Source organism: Colossoma macropomum, unplaced genomic scaffold (genome assembly GCF_904425465.1).
Source record: "Colossoma macropomum unplaced genomic scaffold, Colossoma_macropomum, whole genome shotgun sequence".
NCBI classification, from domain to species: Eukaryota; Metazoa; Chordata; class Actinopteri; order Characiformes; family Serrasalmidae; genus Colossoma; species Colossoma macropomum.
Window position 1 is genome coordinate 27814473 of NW_023494800.1, and position 17752 is coordinate 27832224.

Here is a 17752-nt window from a genome sequence, read left to right on the forward strand (position 1 = left end):
AGACAAACTGTACTTAAAGCTTTTATCTTTGAGAGACAGGAGAAATTCAAGCTCTACTCTTGCTTCAGATCTGAAAAAATCCACAGGTGTTTCTGTCCATCCTCCTACTGTAAGAAGAACAATGTGTTCTCAGAACAATGGACTAATCACACCAAAGTCCAGACCTCAACATCAGTGAAATCATTCCCAACATCACTGTTTGGGAATACTTGGATCATGAGAAGCAGAAAATGCAACCAACTACCAGGTCTGGAGTTGTGGAAGAATATGTCCTGAAAGGTCTCCTGAAAAGAATGAAAGCTTTAATAAATGCAAAATGTGGACATATGACATACTGAAGAGAATATATATTATATTTAGTTGTTGAGGTTTCTGTCTTTTTGCTAAGTACGTTTTCAGCTTTTTTTCTGACACTGATGAATAAATTACTTGTACTTAATGGTGGTCTCGTCCAAGACCCGTCCAAATAGTATTGGCTTGAATTTTAAAAGTAGCGATAGTATTTGAATATACCTTGACAAGGGATTCCCTATAAACACCCATACATACCCACACACACACACACACATACACAATACATACCCACACACACACACACACACATACACAATACATATATACATATGTGTATATATATATATATACATATATATATATATACATATGTATATATACATATGTATATATATATATATATATATATATATATATATATATATATATACACACACACACACACATACATATACATGTATATGTACAAAAGCAAGCATGCACACACATACACAAAGAGAGAAAGAGTTAAAAACAAGAATAATGCCAGAAACAAAAGATCCACGTGAAACAATAAGCATGAGGAACAAATGGCTTTACATGTGGCATAAATCAAAGCACTTGCTGGAGCTGATTATGAATCCCGTAAGCAGTTTTGATTTGTGGTATTTCACTGCTCTCGGCTTACACACTCATTGCCTGTGTGGACAAACCAGAGACAACCAGCAACACCTGTGAAAGCTATGTATAAACACACTAACTTTAATCCGAGACAAATACGCTCAGCAACGAGCCTTGGTTTCAAAAGCTGGGTCTGCTATTGTTTGTTTACAAATGCGCAATATAAACCAGGGTAAACATGAAATTTGTTCTTTTAACGGTATAATAAGGGTTCATTTGTGTTTTTAACACAGGCCTTGGTTTGCTGTGGTCTATCTGTGCATCTTCGGTGAGGAATCTAATTAGGGCGTCACTCTCAACGCGAAGCCAGGAGAATTAGCACTAGCTGGGCTAATTGCTGCAGCGAAATCGAATCAGCTCTTTGAAACAAGAGCGGCCTAATGAGCTCTTATTTACCCAGCTAAATAACTTAAAGGAAAGCGTGAGGACTCAGTACTGTTCTGGTTGTTGTATGTTTTGCATGCAGGGGGAAAATAATAAGCCATAATCGAGACAGTATCTTTGGGAGCGTTGTTTGTTTGTGAGAAAACTATGTGCTACCAACAACCTATCAAACAGAATGAAGTTTTTTAAAACATTTATTTTCTTATCCCCCATCACATCTTTTAGTTCTTTGCTCTTTGCTCGTGTGACCCATTTTTCTGTGCAATGATAACATGTGATACCCTGATCAGATTGTGCCATCCAAACAAAAGCTCTCACCTTTTGTGGCATACATAGTAGAAAGAAGGTTGACCTGCCACAGTAAAGTGGGATAATCAAATTTACACAATTTTTTACTCATCCCAGATTTAGTTGATCAACTAAGACATGTTGGCTAACCATGTTTTGCTTCTTTAGTTTAGCACTGAAGCCATGAAGCTAATGCTAAAAATTACTATAACAGGTGTTGCAATACAAAGAAATTTAGCTAATTTATACAGTACATCATAATTTGTCCTAAATCACACTGATAAGTCTGTGTAAAGGTAACGAAGATGCCTTGATGCAGGTTGAGTTTTGGTTTATTTTTTAGAAAACATTTGGGTGACTACTGACTTCTAGTGTTTGTTAGCAATGTTAGCCTTGTAGCTCCAGCGCTAAGTTAAATTGGGACATCAAACATGTTTCAGTTTATCCACCACATCTAAGATGAATGGAAAATTGTATAAATTAGTTGCAGAACCATTTTTAAGCTTTGTGCTCTAATTTTAATGTGTCTAATCTTCAGTAATCAAAAATCATTACTGAGTTCATTAATAGAGTAGAGTAGAGTGTTAAACTGGTGGGTTTCTATGTCTGTGATGTCATTTCTGGGGGAATGCCGTACTCCAATTTTAAATAAGGATGATGAAAATCAGTGAGAAGTGAAATGACACAGCAATTTGATACAAACCATGTTAAGGAAATAAAAAATACTTGATTTAGGACTTGCAAATTCTGAATATAGTAGGATGGAATTAGGATACTGAAAGTGCACCAGGACATGTACAAATAATTTCAAATCAGTTTTATTGTAACCATGTAAACAAATTTTTTGTTGCACTTTACCTTTGGCATATAGGCAATGTGGAACAGAGGATTACTGGTAAACTGAGGCAGCCACTCAAGTCATTTTAAGGAGGAGTGAATACCTTTTTGTTTTGTTCATTATTCATATACATGTCAACAACAATGATTACAATAATCAACAGTAACTACTGGAGAAAAGCAGTTTTCCACTCCGTAAAAAAGAGATCCAGAGGCTTGCGTTTGATACGTCTGAAACAAATAACTTGCATTAAATGTAGCGTAAAATGCGTCGAAAATGTAGATTTTAAAACAGCAAGACAAAGCTCATGCTGAGACGCATACGTCTAGGATGAAATCCGCTACTGTTGGCCATTTCTTGGCCGGCAAGCAGCGCGCACAAGCTCTTGCACTTGAAACACGCCAGCGAGTTTATTTTGAGTCTGTTTGTTCAGTGAGGTCTGAAGGTGTATGGCGATGTGTGCATGCACGTTTTAAACGCGTATTTGCGTGCAGCCATCTACACATGTGTATCTAGTGACTCTGGCCTCAGCTGTCCCCAGAGAGCTCTGACTGTTTGCGGTTAAGTGAGGCAGAAAGTGTCCTGGGTGCTGAAGGGGTCACCCTGGATGAGTTGTGGCGTGGGCCTTTTTCGGCTGAGTGGCCTTCACTGAGCAGCCTCAGTCGCATAGGCTGCATCACGCATCGCAAAATCTTTGCAGAATATAACTTCTAACATGTCATAAACAAGTCATAACATTTTATTCACCCTGTTTTCACGACAAACATCCAGAATGTCTGACACGAGCGGGTCAGACTTTGATAAATGGGGTCATTATATATGAATTATTTCTCACTCTAAACTGAGTAAAACAGAAATTTTGTTAAAAGCTTGGATTCTAAACTTCCAGTTGATACCTCATTTTTTGTGGTAGGAGATACAGTCATATCCAAAAGTTTAAACAAATAATTACAAGTCTTGCTGATATTCTCAGTGAAAATAGCACCATCTCTACAGGAAACAGACATGATGCAGTTTTTTCTGCCAAAATTAGTGCACAATTTCTACAACCAATTTCTCCAAAAAAGTTGGGACGCTGTGCAGAACATAAAATAAAAATACTACAAAGACAACATATCAAATGTTAAAACTGGGAAATTTTATTGTTTTTTGAAAAATATATGCACATGTTGAATTTGATGCCGACAACACATTCCAAAAAAGTTGTGATGGGGGCATGTTTACCTCTGTGTTTCATCACCTCTTCTTTTAACAAACTCTGTAAGCATTTGGGAACTGAGGAGGACCACTTGCTGTAGTTTTCAAAGTGAACTGTTTTCCCGTTCTTGTGTGATACAGGATTTCAGCTGCTCAACAGTTCAGGGTCTGCCTTGTCATATTTTTCATTTCATAATGCGCCAAATGTTTTCAGTGGTTACAGGTCTGGACTGCAGGCAGGTCAGTTTAGCACTTTTAGCAGTTTAGCTCTTTTAATGCGGAGCAATGCTGTTGTAATGCATACAGAATGTGCTTTTGCATTGTCTTGCTGAAATAAACAAGGCCTTCCCTGAAAAAGACATTGTCTGGATGGCAGCATATGTTGCCAAAACATGTATATATCATTCAGCATTAATGGTGCCTTCACAGATGTGCACATCAACCATGCCATGTGCACTAATGCACCCCTATACCATCATGAATACTGGCTTTTGAACTGTGCACTGATAACAAGCTGAGTTGTATTTCGCCCGGAGGACAGCATCCATCATTTCCACAAAGAATTTCAAATGTTGATTTGTCGGACCACAGAACACTTTTCCACTTCCCCTCAGTCCATTTTTAATGAGCTCAGGCCAGAGAATGTGGCATTTCTGGATCCTGTTTATATATGGTTTCTTCTTTTAGTTTTAACTTGCATCTGTGGATGCAGCGACGAACTGTTTTTACAGACAGTGGTTTGTAGTAGTGTTTCTGAGCCCATGCAGTGATTTTCACCTCAGAATCATGTCTGTTTTTAATGCAGTGCCGTCTGAGGGCCTGAAGATCACAGCCAGCAAATACTGTTTTTTGGCCTTGTCCCTTGCATACAGAGTTCTCCAGATTCTCTGAATCTATTAATGTTATTATGTACCGTAGATGATGAAAAGCAAAAGTTCTTTGCTATTTTATGCTGAGAAATGTTATTCTTGAATTGTTGCACTAATTGCCCATGCAGTCTTTCACAGAGTGGTGAAACCCTCCCCATCTTTACTTCTGAAAGACTTTTTTATACCCAATCATGTTACTGACCTGTTGCCAATTAACCACTAGGTGTTTTTTTTAGCATTACACAACTTTACCAGCCTTTTGTTGCCCCCGGACCAACTTTTTTGGAATGTGTTGTTGGCATCGAATTCAAAATGAGCATATATTTTTCAAAAAACAATAAAAAAATGTTGTTTTTGTACTATTTTCAATGAAACGTAGGGTTTAAATGATTTGCATTTTGTTTTTATTTACATTTTGCACACGTCCCAACTTTTTTGGAAATGGGGTTGTGTTTAATTACTGAGTTAAATACATAAAAAAAAAAGAAGAAGGTATTGTTATTTCATCTCTAGTGTATCAAATTCATCATTAATTTCGACTCTGGCGTATCTGTATCATCAAACACATGTTTGATAGGAGTGCATGTAAATATAATTACATTATTTAACAGCTTGAAAAAATGCTTGATTTGCGGTTAAATAACTTTGCAGTGGTCATAACTGTAACACTATAAAGTTCAGTCAGTAGAGGGCGCAGTGCACTCACTGCTCGACCTCAAACTCCACTTCATTGGCACACTATCAAAACATCTGTGTAAATTAGGACATTCTTCATGTAAATGACATGTAAACGAGGTACTGGATGGCTGGTGCTTGATTTCACACACTGAAGTGGATTCATCATTTGTGCTCAAATCTCTTATTGTTTCCACATCGTATGAAAGTTTCACGAATCTGACGTAGAGTCGGAATCGTTCACACTTGCATCATGAAAGGCAGTCAAACATGCTCGCTGTTTAACTCCTATGAATTAAGGCCGATGTTTGCTGTAAACAGTGATACGCAAACATAATTGAAACAAAAACTGAATTACAATTAGTAAAATTTTATATAAATGTAGTTGTTGGAAGGCTATGTCTGCCAGGCCTGGCCTAGCTCTTCATATAAATCAACACTATCCTCTACCTCCTGCCCAGTCCAAGAAGACAAGAAGACCAAACAGGAGAAGAAACCGAGAGCCGAACCCCCACTCGTGTCTCCTCAGCAGCGTTTGATTTTCACAAATGACGGCCATTTGAGAAAAGCCTCAAATCAGGCTAGTCTTGATCGCACGCAACAATAACTTTTGTCAGAAGGGGTGCTGATCCATGCAGCATAAATCAAACATTTTTCCGCCTTGGTTATAAATTCTTTGCAGGAACAGATTTGATTTGCGGCCTTTCCCACGTCATGAACAGATCAAGAAAGAACATTGCTGGGAAAGATGAGACACTGTGAGCGTTCAACTGAATGACCATTTTAATTGGACAAATGAGCTCCAAACAGCTTGCAGTGCCATGACAGTTAGCAGTAAATTGTGTTTTCAAGGTTTTCTTAGGTGCGTCTTCCAAACGAGTCAGGCTCACATTGCCAGCGTCCCTAAGAAAAGGTTCACGTCGCTCATAGTGTAGGGCTTTCTAAACATCCTGTTACAACAGACTATGCAGAAAAGTGCTGAGGCCTGTAAGGGCAGATGCCTCCAGAGCCTGAATAATAGCTTCCACATTACACAAAAGACCACTTTCCACAATACTCAGATAAATAGAACCAAGCGTATCTGAGGCTCCATGCACAAATGCTAACAACCACAACACAAACAGTAATAAAGACATGTGCAAGAATGCGGCTAATATAATGGTGTTACTGCTTACGTTATAAAAACAACCATTAGTGCTACAAATTTTTTAATGCAGTAATGACGGAGAGAGTTTGGAGGGAAGGTGATTTTGGAGAGATCAATGCAGAGTGAAATAGAGAAGGACTGCATTCGGGTACCTGAGGGGGTCGAGAGAGGGAGAGAGAGAGAGAGAGAGAGAGCGAGAGAGAGAGGTAGGGAGCCTGAGGGCCTTTGGCTGCTATTGTTTCAGAGGCCATTATCCATGTGGATTTTATTAAGGAGAGCAAAAGGAATACAAGTACAGCCTGGTTCTGGAGGTGGGGAACACATTACAAATATAGGCCAATTACCAATTTGAAGTACTTACCATGTTGATATTATCTAGATTGTTTACATGGTTACAGACAAGCACTCTCTCGAGAACTGACATTTTTAAAACTGGACACAGAGCCATGATTTCTGACCCACCTCTCCGAGAATTAATCCAAAAGTGATAACGCCTGCATTATAAGAACAAATTTCTGGTAAAGATCGAAATGTTTCCAATGTATTTTTCATTTTATTTGGGCATAATTGAACCACAACGAGAAGGTGTGATGAATCACATTTAAAAAGCAATATCTTCGATAATCAATAAGAACAAAATCTCCATTAAAAAACCTTAATTGAGGCTTGAAGTCTCGCTGGAAGCAAACTAGGTGGTCAGGCCAACAAACAGCTATTTTGATTGCCCCCAGCAAAAACGTCCGACAATATGCTTCCACAAATTCACAGCAGAAGTCACTGAATTACAAGCGATCAGAAGCTGATCACAGTCCAGACGTAATGTTACGACGGAAGTAACACCCATGTTATTAACACTCATGTTTCATGATGAGGCTGTACACAGATCCACTCAAACACCTGTCACAGCGGAGTAATGAAGAGGGAAGGGCTCCTACCTGTCGATAATGACGGGGTCCGATGGTGTCTCATTTCGGTTCCCGCAGCTTTTTTTGTCACAACACCGACTGGTACAGAGGAGGAGGGAGGAGAAAAGGAAGAAGGAAGAATCACGTTAACACATTAAATCCTTTACCTTAAGCTTATTATTTAGTTACTGATTGTACTACTTTATTCATTAACTATTAATTCTAAAAATCTCCTACTCTGAAACTAATAGGTAAGTTGAACAGTTATGAGAAGGTGGGCCACGTATGGGTCCTTAGGGCTTAAGCGGTAAAGACAGGCATCATTTAACCCTTAGAAGTTGAGTTATTATTTTTATTTTGCTACACTGTTAAAATGTAATCATGTACTTACATATGCAATTACATAGTAAGTTACACAATGAGTTACATTCAGTTTATGTTCTGTATCAAGTGAGTGACTTTGCACTTCAAAATCATTAAATGACAAAATTAACAACAACAACTTATCAAATTCAATAAAATATCAGTTTTCCTACTTACAAACACAAATATGCTATAAGTGAGAAATAAGCAATATCAAATTATAACATGCTTTTGTTATTGATGGTGATTACTGCATCATCTAAGGATTAACGACACATTGGTAAGCATCAGGAGCTAGCCGGAGGATGTTATTTATTGACACATATGTACTGATTACTGCTTTGGCATAACAGCAATTCAAACTAGAGGCCACTCTGCCATTAATGACAGCTGGGTGGGAATGACTGGCATGAGGAAGGCAGAAAGGATTGAGTGGGTTTTGTCCTCATATTACCTGAGGCAGGTATAGGAGGGACACACATATGTCAACCTTCTGTGGGTTGCAGCTATCCAGCTAGGAATGTTTGCAAAATAAAACCTTTGTTTTTGAGTCTGTAGAATTGTTAATTTAATTGCTTATAAAATGCTAATTTAAGTCATTTTATACTAAATGCTAATTTAAGAGTCAGCAGGTATGTGTGTACACTACACACCACAAGTCAATTTGCCAGAAAACAATGCAAAACAGGTTTACTGCTCTTACAAGTTGCTAAACCAACAAGTTTGTCTAAAGTATTACACTGGTTTACAGCAATGTACTAATGTGTTACGCCCTATGCTCTTGATAACAGTCTCTTACATTGATTTGTTAAATTATTTACAAGCTCTTGATTTAAAAGGCCTGAATTGGTTAATCTAACCTTCAGGAGCATCTGAGTGTGAGGTGGACATAATTAGGGTTGCAATAAAACTCTGCAGTTTAATCGCCAGAAGTGAAACAAACTAAGAACCAGTTAGTTTTACATTACCGCTACAGTCATTTAGTTATTGTTCCTTCTGTTTACAAAAACTCATATTAGAACAACTACAAATAACATTAGTACAATAAGTGGTGATTGTATGTATGTGTTTGTATGTGTTTGTCTAACCATTTCCAAACCCCTTCTTGTGGCAGCCCATTATTAATTGGACTAATCAATATTTCATTAACCTAAATCAGTCATGCTGGTGGTAGAGCTAAACAAATTCCAAAAATCTCACAAAATCTCAACTACCGTCTCGAAAACAACTCTCATTACTTTTTTTACTGGTTTTACTGCATTACTGTTTATAATCACGTCATATAGTGTGTTCACAAGCTAAACACATCACTGTCCAGATAAATGGTTTTAAACAATTCGCTTAGGTGCCTACACTGTAAAAATGTTTTGTTTTTTTTTTTCAGTTTAACTTTAACATGGTAAAAAAGAATTAAAGTGGGTTCATTCAACTTAAATAAATACTTTAAATAATACAATGCAAAGTGCAAAGCAAAATTTTGTTTTAGATGAACAAAAGCAATATTTTATATCAAAAACATTTCAAATAAACTTCTGTTTGATTTTAACAGTGTAAGACTTTTGTACAGTACTGTGTAAAAGAAATAGTTAGTTTTACACTACTGCTACAGATATTTATCACACATTCTCACATTTGTTCTTTCTGTTCACAAAATGAAAACTCACATTAGAATAAATACAATAACAGCAGTGACTAGTAACTTTACAGGACAAAGACAACTTTCAATGTAAATTAAGATTGTAGTCTGTTCTATAAACACTATATCATACATATATATTAAAATGATAGTGTTGCAGGATTGAGGTGACAAAAGTGCAATTGAGGGGTTAAGCATTGTGAAAAGGGAGAGAGAGAAAGAGAGAGAGAGACCCCCAGGCTCAGATTTCCTCAGCACAGATGGCAGTGCGACACTGAAAGGGGCTGGGGACAGAACTGTCACATGAAACCCCTGGCATTGTCTCTCCTCCCCAATATTCTCTCTCTCTCTCTCTCTCTCTCTCTCTCTCTCTCTCTCTCTCTCTCTCTACCACACCCCTCCTCCTCCCTCATTTGTGCCTGCGACACAAATTTCAGGCCCTTATCAATGGACTCCATCAATCATTCATGACTTTACTACAAGCTTATGAGAGGTTGTATTAGTTATCTGGAGCATTGACTGTTCATTAGATATGGCCAGTGTGTGTGTGTATGTGTTGGACAAAACTTCATATCTCAGTAAGTAAAATGAAGAAGAAATATTCAGAATTATGTGCAACGTCTAGATCGCATAACTACTCAACCTTGGGCAAATTTGTGACATTGACGATGTTAAGGTCTTCATACAAAAAGGTCACACATTTTTTAGTCTTCTCTCTTCCGTTAAATCTCGTGTTCACACGCCTCTCAGGTGGATTTAATCTACTCATGAGAGGCTTGTTTAAGTTAATCAACTTAAATTTATAGTTCAATCTGCACACTGTCACTTAAGCAAATAAGGGACATACAAAATACTAAGAAATTCAGATGAATAGTTAAAACATTATACATTTCACTCAAAATGTTATACTGATATCCTTTGCAACAAAAAAAAATATATAAACTATATATTATATACAAAGAATTATTTTTTTTTTATTTTTGAAATGTACAATTGAAATGGATGTGTGTGTTTAGTTGTTGCAAATAGCAAGAAATCATATAATTTTCTTTCTTTCTTGTGGGGCTCCTTCAACTAGGTCAGTGTCCTCCCAAAGGACCAGAACAAGGGAGAATCAAGTGTGTGTGTGTGTGTGTGTGAAGAATGTGAAGGAACAAGATTTGTAGCTGCCTAACGATCAAATCTGTTGGCACCCATGGGAGACACGTTTTTTCTCAGCCTTCTCCTGCCACACAGAACACACAGCAGTATAAGCAGAAATGATTTTAATTGCTACACGCCTCTATCAGCTTACTTTTTTGGAGGGGGGTATTATCTATTTTTCCCGTTAACATCAGTCCATCCCTTAGGACCCCCGAAAGGAAATGGTATCTTTAATCTTGGCACTTCCTTCCTGAATCAGCTTTTGAAGAAATTAAACCCAAATCTCTTTGTGTAATTAACAACACACAGCGGCTGCTGTCGACACAGCAACATGGTCGCAGTGACCCTCCCCCAGCATATATTTTGCTTCATCGAATGCTTTGATTTATGTCACTGGCCTTGGTGTTATGACAACCTTAATCTTTGAAAAAGAGGGCCACGTTCTGCGAGTAACATCCTCAAGCAACTCTTTCGGGCATTTTCCTTTTGCTTTTTTTTGTTTTTAATTTGTTCAAATGAAAGGAATAAGCACTTCTGTCCCACGGTTGCAAGCTGGCACGGCACCATATGGCTAATGGTGGTGTGTGGCAATTAGCGGGGCTGATTAATAGTGAACAGCCTAATTTTCTGCTTATAATTGAGAGTGCGTTTGAACACCCCCCAACATACATACACGCACGCAGAATCAGCACTACGCTGTGGCGAGTGGCGGAGGGGAGCCCAATTGGTTGGCACCAGATTGCCTAGTGTCATGGTGGAAGATCTTTGTCACCATCACATGAATGTGTGTATGTGTACACACATGCCTCCACTACCACTTGAGCTGCCCACCGCGTTATGTATTTTCCTAATTCAAACCTGGCATTTGCTGGAGTGGAGGCGTATTTGTTAAACAGAAAAATTCAAAGTGAGTAATGAGTTTCCACTTGCCCTAATTAACTAGGTATCGGGGTGATATTCATGAGGAGGGGCGCTGTTAAAATATCGCTAAAAATAGGCAGAAGTCGATCTTCACAACCTACTTTTATGCAAGATTCATCTTCAGATGTTAATTAAAGACAGAATGGTTGATAGCAAAACTCATCTTCTACCGTATTTTACTTGTCGTTTTCTTCTTCATACGCTGGAGGTTTATAAGGCTGACCTGGTTAGCATCAGTTATCAGGCACAAGCAACAAGGAATACTACTTTATTCCTAATGTTGCACTGAATTCTACTGAGACCACAGTAATCATATTGAAAGTGGGGTTATAATTTAGAGGTAGAAAATAACTAAATTAATGTATATGTATTATACTACTGCACAGGGACTATAAAGTGTCACAAAGCTGCCATTAGGCAATGAACAATTGCTGTTCTTTTAAGAACATATTTATTGTTCAAGTAACCCAAAAACAGCACAAGCGCAGTAACTTAACTAGAACACAAGAAAGCACTGCAACAATACAGAACTGTTAACTGCAAGGTCTGGGTCTACACTCATATGTAAAAGTTTGAATACATCTGGTCAAATAAAATGTTTTGTTGATTTTCTAAGTGAAAATAAGTTAACCGATCTTCTACAGCAGTGGTCACCAACGCTTTTCCTGGAGAACTACTTTCCTGCAGATTTCCAGCCCTCATCTAAGATGCAGACCCCTCCCCTTCCTAACACTAATGCACCTGATCCAGCCAATCGAGGACTTCTGAAGAAGTTAATTAGCTGGAGCAGACGTGGCTGATTGTGCTTTAAAGTAAATTCTACAGGAAGGTTGATCTCCAGGTTGGTGACCACTGCTCTATAGGAAACTTAAATGTGCATTTTCTGCTAACTTAATGCACCATTTCTATTTATTTGCTGAGTTTAACCTATTGGAAAAACTTAAGACATAAAATTGAAAATGTGTCATAACATTTGCACAGACCACATTTTGTGTTTACATTAAATTCAGCAAATAAGCAGTAGCTGTACATTAAAATGTGTGTTCTGTGTAGAGGATGTCTTAACTTATATTGTCTCCACCAAAACTCCTCTCTCAACACAAAATAAAATCATTCATCAAAATAATTTAACATCACAATGATAGCTAGAATAAACTATAGTGCATTTACTTTTGATAATTAAGTATATTTAAAAGCAAATACTTTTGTAGAAATATAAATAGAGGACTTCTACTTTTACTCGATTCATATTTTACAAAGTGTACTTTTACTGTGCAGTGTCCTGTACTGTGCAAAGACCACAATCTTACCTGCACATGATTTCGTGAGTCAGTAGCACGCGACACATCTCAGGGTTCTTGTCTTGACCTTCATAGATGATAGCCTTGGAGAGGAGAAAAGAAAGGTTAGTGTTACAGAGAGTTTTCTGTAGAAACACTGGACACTGGGCATTTGATGAAGCTTGTTTTACATAGACCTAACAGGGTAACAGTAAAAGCATCTCCTGGTTTTGGTTCTCCACAGTTCAATCCCAGATAGCAGCATGCTGCAATCTATGATGTCTCTGCTGGGCTACTATCTCCAAAGTCAAACAGTCTCAAGTGCAACCCCTTGAATCCCATCTCAAAGACTTTTTCCCACTCTGCTCCTTCTTCTCTTGCTCCTGTACAGTTTGGAATTTAAGAGACCGGATTCCACTTGAGAAACACACAAACACGCTGTGAGGGGGCCTGAGAGCTTAGGCTTTTTACGGCCTGTGGCCAGCACTGTGTTTAATGAATAGCACAGTGTGTCGTGGGAACCTAGTAGGGCCATTTCAGCGTCAATGGCCTAGGAACTGGCCATCCAGAGGCTCTGGCTAGCCACAGTGTTTGCGGCTCATGGGATGATGGAAGTACCTAGCTGTTAAACTTCTTTCTTTTGACGATGCCTCACACTTGAGTTTTCCTGACTAGAGATTGTGGAATAACAAAGGTCTGGATGTTTTAGGAATAGAATGGGGCAAATAAATTTAATTTATACAATTTTCTTCATGTCCAAAGTGTGATTCTTAGAACATTAATACATCACCTAAGCACCATCTTTAAACATGATTTATTTATAGATTAATGACATACAGTGTCAGAATCCACATAAGGAAGTCTATTTGAGATTACTTAACAACTAGTGCAGTTTGAGGTAAATGTGTAAATTTGAGCATGTAGAGCACAACGCTAATTGATGTACATAAGTTTCTATTAATTGTTAGCTACATTAGCCACTTATACAAAATTAAAGAAGTAAACTTTGCACACCAAACATGGTATCTTGATTACATTTGGAGTGCGTTTAGCTAAACTATTCTTTTAAGAGAACTTTTACATTCTACATTGTGCCACATTCTATAGAAGAACACCTGTTGTAGGTGGGGAAGATGATGAGGGATGAGATTGGCTAGAGTTGTCTGCAGGCATTTATAAAACATTTGAATCATGATGAGTTATTTACAAAGAATTTGCAAATAATAACCAACACATGTTTCCCAAGCGTCACATGAGAACTACACTTGGAACATGGGCCTAGGCCTGTTCTTTTTTTTTCCTGGAAAACGGGAATGAGATGCCTTCTAGGGCAACTAGAAGACATTTTGGGAGGAAATGTCATCTTTTTCCTGTCTGCGAGTCGCTGGATCTCCACCCTTCACTCTCAGGCCTTAAAAATTCATGACTCATACTATCCAGTCCTTCAGAAAAAAAAACAAAAAAACTATAAAGCGCTCATCTTTCTGTCTCTATTTTCTGTCTCTCTGCCTTGTTTCTTTCTTTTTGTCTGTCTTTGCTTTATCTCTTTCTCTTGTTTTGTTTTTTCAGATGTTGAAAGTGTGAAGGAAGCTGGGTAGGAAGTGTAATGGCCTGTGCGCCCACTGGCATTTTACCTACTCTAGCGTGTAACACGCCAAACAATTGCTGGGGTGTGGCGGGCGGTGGTTGGGGGAGGGGGGCACTGAAGGTGGGCAGGAGGGCTGGAGGAGGTGGCTGTGGGGGCGAGCAGTTGGGATGCCAGACTGGAGCATGGAGGCGCCATCTGGCAAGCCCCCCTCAACCCCCCCAACAATTTTCTCCTGAATCTTCATGGCTTTGCTCTCGCCCCTCCCTAGCAGAAAAAAAATACACGTCTCTGCCAGGCTGGCAAAGCTTCTTGTCACCCCCCACCTCCAAAAAAAACACCCCTCCAAAGCAGAATATCAAGTGTGGCATGCCATTCCAACCAGTGCCTCGCTTGACAATGCCAACTGCATCACCTTGCTAGAACTCATACGTCTCGTTTAGAAGCGTACAGATTGGCCGCAAATCTGTCCCATTTCCACACCCTTGGTAACCTGGTCCATTTAAAGCGGCTGCTTTTCTACAAAAGATGGCAAGCTTCATGTTTAACCCTTTAAAGGTGCCAAAAGCTGTTTACTATGTTATTTGTCATGTAATGTAGCATTCTGTTGTGCAGAACGGTCGCCCTCAGCTTTCATGGTTTGACAGAATTCATGTTTTTATGTTTCACTATAATAACCAGCATGCATTATCATACAATAACTGGGAATCCCTATGGTGTCAACCAGCACTGACTGTTATGTGCTATGCACTGACCTAAATACAACCAAACTAGCTTTAGTGTAATTCTGACCTCAGTCAAACATAATCATGGAGAAAACAACAATTCTTTATCTTACCAGAAGCAAGTTTTTTAATTCTTTCAGACAGAGAAAAGAAGTCCAACTCAGGTAAGGTATCTAGATAACCAGATAGCTACTTTGCTAACTTTAGCTTTTAGCTTGTTTTCCTCATCTGACATCTCATTTCTGTCATTTGCATTACTAAAGTTACATGGTTGCAATAACATATTTGGCTTTCTAGAAGTAATGTTAGCTATCTAGCTATGTAAAATTTTCATTTTGGCCAGCGTGCACTTTTAATGCAGAAATAAAAAGTTTTAATATACTATACAATAATAATAATAATAATAATAATAATTTAATATTCTATATTATACAGTTGATGTCACATTTATAGCAATATATAAAAGAATATGATCCAGCAGCGTGAAGTTAGCATTGTGCTTCTTTTATATCATGATAGAAAACACAGCAGCACACAAAAAGCTCTAATTCCACATGCTGTCCATTTTACTGCCCTCAATGTAGACAAACGTGCATTCTACCCTCCACCGGCAGCAGATTTTAATGTGTTAAAGGGGATGCAGCCAAAGTCTCTGAATGCATTCTTGACGAGACGTTAGGTACAATAGGGTTAACTATAGAAAGGTCATCTTAAATAAACAAAAACTCCAGTAAAAAGCACTGATGAGAATCTTTAAGTCTATTTAAACGGAGTCACTGAACGGTAGGATCGTCCTACTTGTCAGTTGATATGTTGGCTTACAATGGCGTACAATTGATACATTGTTTGATGTCTTTCAGGTGTACTTTACACCCCACAAAAGGCACTGAAAGTGATAGCGCTGCAGCCGCTGCCGTAGCTGGCAAGCTCACGGGATTCATTCAGTTGCTTTTCTTTCACTTTGAGAGAATGCGGGCCAAGGTCTTCTAAAAGCGTGCAGAATATATCACTGTCTGCCCGCTGCTCCACACTTATACACCATATGTATCTACCTTAGCACGTCCCGGCCTTGCACTGCGTTCTTTATGGGGACAAACCTCACCTTAATCTTGTGTCAAACATTCTTCTATGAAAAGCTCTAATGTAATTCAATAGAACATAACAAGTTTGAATCAAATCTATCTTTGAGATCATATTATTATGTATGCAAATGCTGCAGTAGGTTAAAACACATTATGCAATCAATAACATCACACTGTTATAACTCAGGATGAATTATTAGCTTTCAAGAATAAGGCCAAGCAAATCCTGAACTGATCCTAGCAGCTGAGCCTACCAAGAGAAAGTGTCTCCAACAAGAAATGAACTACCCTTCGCATATTTGGTTGGTAGTGTTAGGTAGATTATTACGTCAGTGTTTAGTCAGTTTAGTTTATAGGTCTATCATCTTTGATATGCTATATCTGAAAGACCATTTAAATACTCAGGGGAGATTTTATATACATGCAGGGCCATTTCTGAATATCTGGGAGCCTACCCAACACCCACAAATTATATGATTTTGTCTGTAAAAAAATCAAATAAATTATTATTGAAATAAGAACTCCTAACAAACCTGCAAGACATGGTAGACCACCAGAACTGTCACCATCGGATTAAAGCTTTCATCTTTGAGAAAGAAAATCAAGCTCCACACTTGCTTCAAGCTCTGAAGAAAAAAATGCAACGGATGTGAAAGGATGTGTAGCTGTCAAGAAGCTATTACTCAGAAAAGGAAGTTGAAAAAAGGAAGACCATTTGCAAACAATCAAGCTGCAGACCTCAACATCACTGAATGTGTTTAGCGTGCTTGGATCATGAGAAGCAGAAAATGCAACCAACTTCTAATACTGAACTTCAGGTGTGGAATTTCTTTGTGTATTTCTTTGAAAAACTGAGAGCAAGTCTGCCAAAAAGAAGGCAAACTAAAGGACATACTAAAATTGAAAATTTGATATTGTATTTAGTTGTTAGTTGTTGACGCTTATGTTTAAATGTGTAAATGTTTTTGTTAAATATGTGCCTTCTGAAAAATGAATGACTTGCATTTAATGGCCATTTTGACTGGAAACTAAATACAGGAGGTCTCTGACCTTTGCATCATAATGTCTAATTAGTGTTTTAGTGGCATGTACCTCATTTCTGATGTCTCCATATTATATTTATAAGACAAGCAGGTACTTTATATCTTGGGGGACTTATAAAGCCTATGCAGATATGGACTGTATATATTGCTTGTAGCAAGAAACGGCCATGATCACATGGGTACTATTTTGCTTTTAGTTCAGTAAACACAGGCCCAGTGAAAAAAAAAAATATTGCCCTCTAAAATGAGTGGCACAAGTGCGCTGTTTGGGACAATCTCACATCCATGCCAAAAGTACACAGGGGGCACGTTTAGAAACATGTACTGTTTTAATACATATTTCATCTTGCCAAGCGCACTTTTCATATCCTATCCGGCGTTTTTTCCTCGACAGCTTTGATGTGACGCCTGAAATCGCAGGCGTGTAAACAAGAGCCTATAAATACACGGAAGCACACTTCCTACATGGTTAGCATCATCTGTTAGCGTGCCAACGCCGCCGCCTTTTTTCCCAGGCCTGTGTGTTACTTTTAAAGAGGTGCCGTGATTTCCCCCTTTGTTCCAAAGCACACACATGCACACAAGCAGCTATCCCACCACACCCCACCTCAAATACACCGGCATCAAGCCTAAGAAACCAGGAAGTGGTGAAATTATCCAGAGGAGAGAGATAGCTATAGAAGAGGAAGGGAGAGAGGACAAGCGAGCTCCACACAG

General features: G+C 38.4%; 1 protein-coding gene across 4 annotated transcripts in view; it reads right to left on the minus strand.

The window, feature by feature from the left end:
• The window catches only part of ebf1b (EBF transcription factor 1b), a 153627-nt gene that overhangs the window by 127951 nt on the left and 7924 nt on the right, over nt 1-17752 (minus strand). For all 4 annotated transcript variants that reach the window (XM_036588170.1, XM_036588167.1, XM_036588171.1 and 1 more), the window contains exons 5-6: nt 12631-12704; nt 7288-7356 (exon numbers count right to left, since the gene is read on the minus strand). In XM_036588170.1, the coding sequence (XP_036444063.1) occupies nt 7288-7356; nt 12631-12704 (143 nt within the window). The remainder of the gene's footprint in view (nt 1-7287; nt 7357-12630; nt 12705-17752) is intronic.